Raw genomic sequence first — 6,127 nt, 5'->3', positions numbered from 1 at the left:
TAACCATTGTGGAAGATAATGTACTTCTGAGGTGGACACTAGATCCAGAAATGTTGTAAGCCTAGTGACAACAATTCAAACCTGATCTAAATCACAATATAGATCCAAAGGGTGTTTTTAAAATTCCTCCGCCAATGGAACAACAAAAGCATTAAACGTATGTTCTGTATCACAATAATGCTGCAGTTTTTTCTAACACACTAAATTATAGTGTGTAAGAAAGAGCTAGTTGAAATGAGACAAACGATGTACGCATGTTTCATGAAAAGGAATTTTATAAGCACCCAAAAGAAAAGGAGACTAATAAACAAAATTGCGAATTTATTTAAATATTAATCATATTCAAAATAATGGTAGTGGGTAGGTGATGAACAGACACACATTATTATAATATGTAACAAAGCGAGAAGGAATTAGATTTTGTTCGGCAATATCGGTAGCCCAGCGAACTTGCTGGGGCAATACGTTGACAAGCAAAAAATATGTATGGAAATGTTTTATTATTTGCTCTTTTTTGTAACAGGTAAAGATAATGATATCCTCACTGGGACTGCTGAGTATTTCATTTATATGCAATACATGACAAAGTTGCGCAATTTCGACTGACTTAAAAATGACTGACGACTGACCAACTGCTTAAAAATGCAATTTTCCAATACAATATGTTTAATAGCTATATATCGGTCTCCATCTCAGACTAATATAGATAACTTTCTCGATTCATTGGATGAATTGCTTGACTCTGTATCATTGCAATATAAAGAGATTATATTATGTGGGGACTTAAATATTGATACTCTAGATTTGAAGAACATAAAAACACAAAAATATCTATCACTTCTAGCATTTCATGGTATTAAGCCCATAATAAACTCACCAACAAGAGTAACTCCTAACAAATCAAGTTGCATTGATCATATTATGGCGAAATCAAAATTAAAACCACAGGGAGCAGCTTTTACTACTGGCATAACGGACCATTTTGCAATTTTGATGAAGTTTATGAGCTTAACTCTTAAAAATATTTCAAATAGTAATGGAAAACCGAAACTTATTGTTGACAACAACCTTTTGAAGACCAAATTAAAGGAGGAATCCTGGGATACAGTACTATCAACGAAAGACGTCAATCTGGCAACAGATAATTTCATTAAATGTTTGAAAACTCATGTGCAAAGTTGTACGTCAGTACAAATTGAGAAACATTACAGAAAATATCTAAAACCATGGATAAATGTTGGAATAATCAAATGCCTCAGAACACGTGATAAATTGCACAATAAATGTAGAAGAGAAATCTATAACAAAGAACTGTTGGAATACTATAAAAGATATCGGAATTGGTGTACAAAGATAATACGAACAACAAAACAAGCATACTACAGAAGAAAATTGGATGAAGTCAATGGTAACATTAAACAACAGTGGAAGATTATAAAGGAGGCTATCAACCTACAAAAGGAACAAACTACCATAAAAAAATTGAAAATTAATAATATTATTACTTCAATGGAAGAGAGTCCAAATACAATAGGCCTCTTGCACCCCATTTTTTTATTTTATTTTCCGGTTTAGGCAAATATTCTAAGACATTCTGTATTTTTTTTTTTTTTTTAATCGTATTTTTGAAACCATGGCGATTTTTTGAAAATTTTAATCCGAAAAATCGGACCATTTTTTCATAAACCGGAAAGACGGAACATAATTTATGGGTGCGAAAACAAAATAATTACATAGCCCAAAAACATTTAAAAAAAAAAACGACGCATTTCACACGAATGGCAGAGGAGAATAACGAGGCATACCAAAAATATTACATCTCATAAATATTTTTTTCCTTGAACCTTCTTATTGATCATTAATCCTTATTAATTTATTTAAAGTTTTATTCCAGCAGTACTGGGAGGATATTGCAATCTCAGTCTGCCATATTAAATGAGATGACATATAATATAAATATACTTATACACAATATTATAGGATTGGTGAATATATACGATTATAATGTTCAGTCACTTAATCCAAATATTTTACAATAAAACCTAATGTAAATAAAATTAAATGAATTAAAGGGGAAGGTTTATCAACAATATGAAATATATAAACAAGTATAAAGAAGGTTCTCATAAAATATATTTAGTTGGTCGAAGTACCTATATATTCTATATGTACCAAGGTTGGTTTTTGTTTTTGCAATGAGACTATTTTTAACAGCTGCACATTCTAGTTATATAACATATAACTTGATATTGTACCTCTTGTTTGATATTATCCAAATGTTGCGATTTAAATTATTCTTGTACTCATAAACTCATAATAATATATTATAAAATTTGATTTTGTTAAAATCAGGACCATCACCATTATACTTCTAAGACAGCCGCCACGGAAGGATAATCTGTACGATTTTCACATCATAACATCTGTCACTTCTGAATAATATCTGTCATGTCAAAACGAAGTACTTCCAATTCTAACGCTGCGTTTTGTTACTGTTTTGTTATTTAATTAAACATGGATTCGTGTAGTAACCGTAGGATCCGAGATCGTAAAAATAATTATAAATATTGTATGGTTCCTTTGTGCCCAAATACTTCGGCGACTACTAAGGAAAAAAGATTTTTCGTTGTACCGCGAATTTCAGCAATTAGAAAACAATGGTGTATTGCAATTCATAGGTCCAGTCAATTGGGTGAACTGTCAAATAAAACCGTACGATATGTCTGTGAAGATCATTTTAATGTAAGTATATTTTTTACAATATTATTGTTTGAACACAATATTTAAAAAATACATATTTTTCTTTGTTGCATGCTTCACGAATAGTTTGCTGAATAGTACAGTAGGTTGAGTAGGTGGGTCTATTACCTAGTGACAACAAGCCTACACACATTACAATATTGTTACACTTTTGCAGGCTATTCTCAAATGAAGATACTTATTATATTTGCATTGTTAAGTTTGTATTGAATAAATACAATGTCTCTTGATAAGTTGTATTTTTATTTTCAGTTAAGCGTGGATGCTCGGAAATGGCCCCAACATCTAAGTAAAAGGGTGCTTTTAAAAAAAGGAACCATTCCTCATAAATTTGAATGTCAAATTGGAGCTGATGGGCGAGATCTACTCAATGTGGTGGATCAGCATCCAAGCTCATCTAAAGGCGGTGAAGTGTTTGTTGCAAGTCTCGAGCCAATGTCTCCTTGCCTGTCTGATGTGGATGAGTCTGTGCCACAACAGATCATCAATCAACCTCAAGACTACGTTGAACTGGAAGTGTCGTTTCCTCTCGAGAAGCCTCAATGCTCTGGACTCCAAATACTTCAACAACATGTGGATGGACCACAAGATACATCAAGCTCCGAAGAAAACTTTCACATGTTGATAGTTGAGAACGCAACTGATTCGAAAGCCATTCAATGCAATTTGAAAAAGAAATTCAAAAGTAAATTGACAAATACAGGAAAAGAACACAGTAGGGGTCCAATCGAGTGTTTAACTACTCGTGACGTAAGTACTTCTCCTGTGAAGCATAATAAAAATACCAAGAATGTACAACTAAAGCATGTCACTCTTCAGCCAGACAGTTCTGCCTCGGAATCGGCATCTGGTTCAGAATACTCCCAACAAGCTACGTCAGATTCGTACGTTGATAGTAGTTCAAGTAGTGATTTCAAAAGTCTGTCATTGAAATTAACTCTGCAGCATATTGAAAACAAACCAAAGCTGTATTTAGGAATCCTTAAAGATTTTTATTGGATTGTTAAAACCCTAGCACTCCTTGAAAATATAAACATTTTAAATGTTTTAATCGTTTTAAAAAAAATTAAATTAAACTCTAGTTTCAGCATTTTAGGTGATGAATTTGGCCTTTCTGAGGCTCAAGCTTCAAGAATCTTTAAGCAAAGTTTACCGAAGTTATCTCGTCATCTTGCAGAACTGGTATTTTGGCCTAAGTCAGAAACAATAGAAGCCTTACTACCAATTCCATTCAGAGCAAGATACAAACATGTCGTATCAATCATAGACTGTTTTGAAATTCAGATAGAGAAGCCATCAAATCCACTGCAGCAGGCACTAACTTGGTCAGAATATAAAAAATGCAATACACTCAAGTACCTAATATCAATCACTCCTGATGGCTTTATTAACTTCATTTCAAAGGGCTTTGGTGGACGTACTACAGATATGATGATTGTGGAAAAGTGCGGCTTCTTGGACAACTTGTCTGAAGGCATGTCGGTGATGGCAGATAGAGGTTTTAAGCAACTAGCTACTATTTTAGAAGGCAAACATTGTCAACTTGTGCGTCCACCAAGTGTTGTTACAGGTGTAAATAGCACTAAAAGAGAGGTGAAGTTATCCAAGCAAATAGCAGCCCTGCGTATACACGTTGAACGTGTAATAAGCCGGCTCAGAGAGTATAATATTCTAAAGCCACATTCTTGTATAGACTTCCATTTGACTCAACAAGTTGACCATATTGTTATGATTGCATGTGGACTCATAAATCTACAAAAACCAATAATTTGATCATATTAGTCTTATTAATATTATTAGTCTTTTAGTGTTTTGTGCTCTACGCTAATGCTTAGTTTAAAATGTTATGTGCGCTTCATTATCATATAAACTTTAACTTGAATATAAATATTCATAATATGTACCAGTGTAATTTTGTTTATCCTTCATGTAATGTATATAGAATAAGTCTAAAGTGTATAATATTATGTAATTATAGCGCCAGTATGTGTTTTTTATAAAAACATATGTTGGAGCTTTTACTTAGAGTTTATAGGCAATGAAGCCACCAAAAGGGATAATATCAAATACTGTAGAATAATTTATGTTTAACACCTTCAACTTCTTACATTTACCATACATTCTGATTATGCTATACTAGCGCCTCCTAGCCCCGTGACTTCTGTGGGTTGGTTTTTTTTAATGCATGTTATTTGAAATGTTTTCTTTATTTTACGTTAATAAATTATATAAGTCGAAAATAAAATATTTAGTAACCTACATACGACCTTACTGTTCTTATGCTCACACGTAAAAAGAATATTAAAGCCCGCCATTAGGTTTGTATTGTCCCGAAGAAATGCAACATGCTACACTAGCGCCATCTAGCGGCCAGCGTTACCAGTCAGTGCAAGTACTGACTATAATAATGCTTCCAATATTTTACTGAGAGTGGATTGATTGCTATTCATTCATTACGCCTTACTTTTACATCAAGTTTATATAAATACAGTTGTGTTGTAGCAAAGTGATCATGTTCCACTTTTTAATACATATCTATTTGTGTTAGAATTTCCACTTTGTAATCATTTTCTTACTTCCAATAATAAATACAAAAAAAATCTATGCGATAATACAATAACATGTGTACGTATTATCAAATAAATACTAGGTATAAATGTAAAAATATGTCTTATGTAAACTTTTTGTTTTTGTTTTTCTGTCACTTTATACAAATACATATTATACTATGGTGGATGGGATGAAAATAATATGATGCTATTGTACATAATCAATATAATCATGTATTATTATGAATAAAGAAGCGAGTGTAGTGCAGTAAATACGTGATTTATTTCAAATAATGTATACCTATACATTTTTTTTAAGTACAGGAAATATAGCTCTGGACCAAAACAGCATGGCTTTATTAATAGCTTCGACACAGAATTCTTCATCGTAATCGATGTGGAAAACATTTATTTTGCCAGATGATTCAAAGTTGGGTTCAGCAACACAAAACACTCCCTTGAATTTGTTCAGTACGAACATTTGTATTTGCATTTGTGCATAATACTTTCTGGCAACAACACCCTCAAAAAAGTAATTTTTCATTGTACTATGTTTGACTGGACACTTGACCTCAACAATATAATCATCAGTGACTGCATCCGGGGAGCCACCGATAATTGGTAATTTGCAACTGATTTTGAAACCACATTCTTTATATTTGTGTCCCAGTTGGTTTGCTAGTACCTTTAACACCAGAGGTTCTAAAAGCCGACCTCGTTGCATAGCCTTTGTGTCTGGAATCTTGGCTGCCCCTAAGATGACTTCAGTCAATGTTCCATCCAATGTTTTGCAGTTAGCTGCCTCGTATAGTTTGGAT

General features: G+C 32.9%; 1 protein-coding gene across 1 annotated transcript; it reads left to right on the top strand.

Annotated features, from left to right (window-relative positions):
- The first annotated feature begins 3,294 nt into the window (after positions 1–3,294).
- Positions 3,295–5,461, top strand: LOC149420175 (uncharacterized). Its single transcript, XM_089636031.1, has one exon. The coding sequence runs from the start codon at positions 3,379–3,381 to the stop codon at positions 4,531–4,533; it is 1,155 nt and encodes a 384-aa protein (XP_089492157.1). The 5' UTR covers positions 3,295–3,378; the 3' UTR covers positions 4,534–5,461.
- Positions 5,462–6,127: the final 666 nt, after the last annotated feature.

This window comes from Hesperophylax consimilis, chromosome 10 (assembly GCF_061612785.1).
Source record: "Hesperophylax consimilis isolate HC1 chromosome 10, BYU_Hcon_1.0, whole genome shotgun sequence".
Lineage (NCBI taxonomy): Eukaryota > Metazoa > Arthropoda > Insecta > Trichoptera > Limnephilidae > Hesperophylax > Hesperophylax consimilis.
The sequence above is the reverse complement of the archived record's forward strand: the minus strand, read 5'-3'. Positions and strand labels throughout refer to the sequence as shown.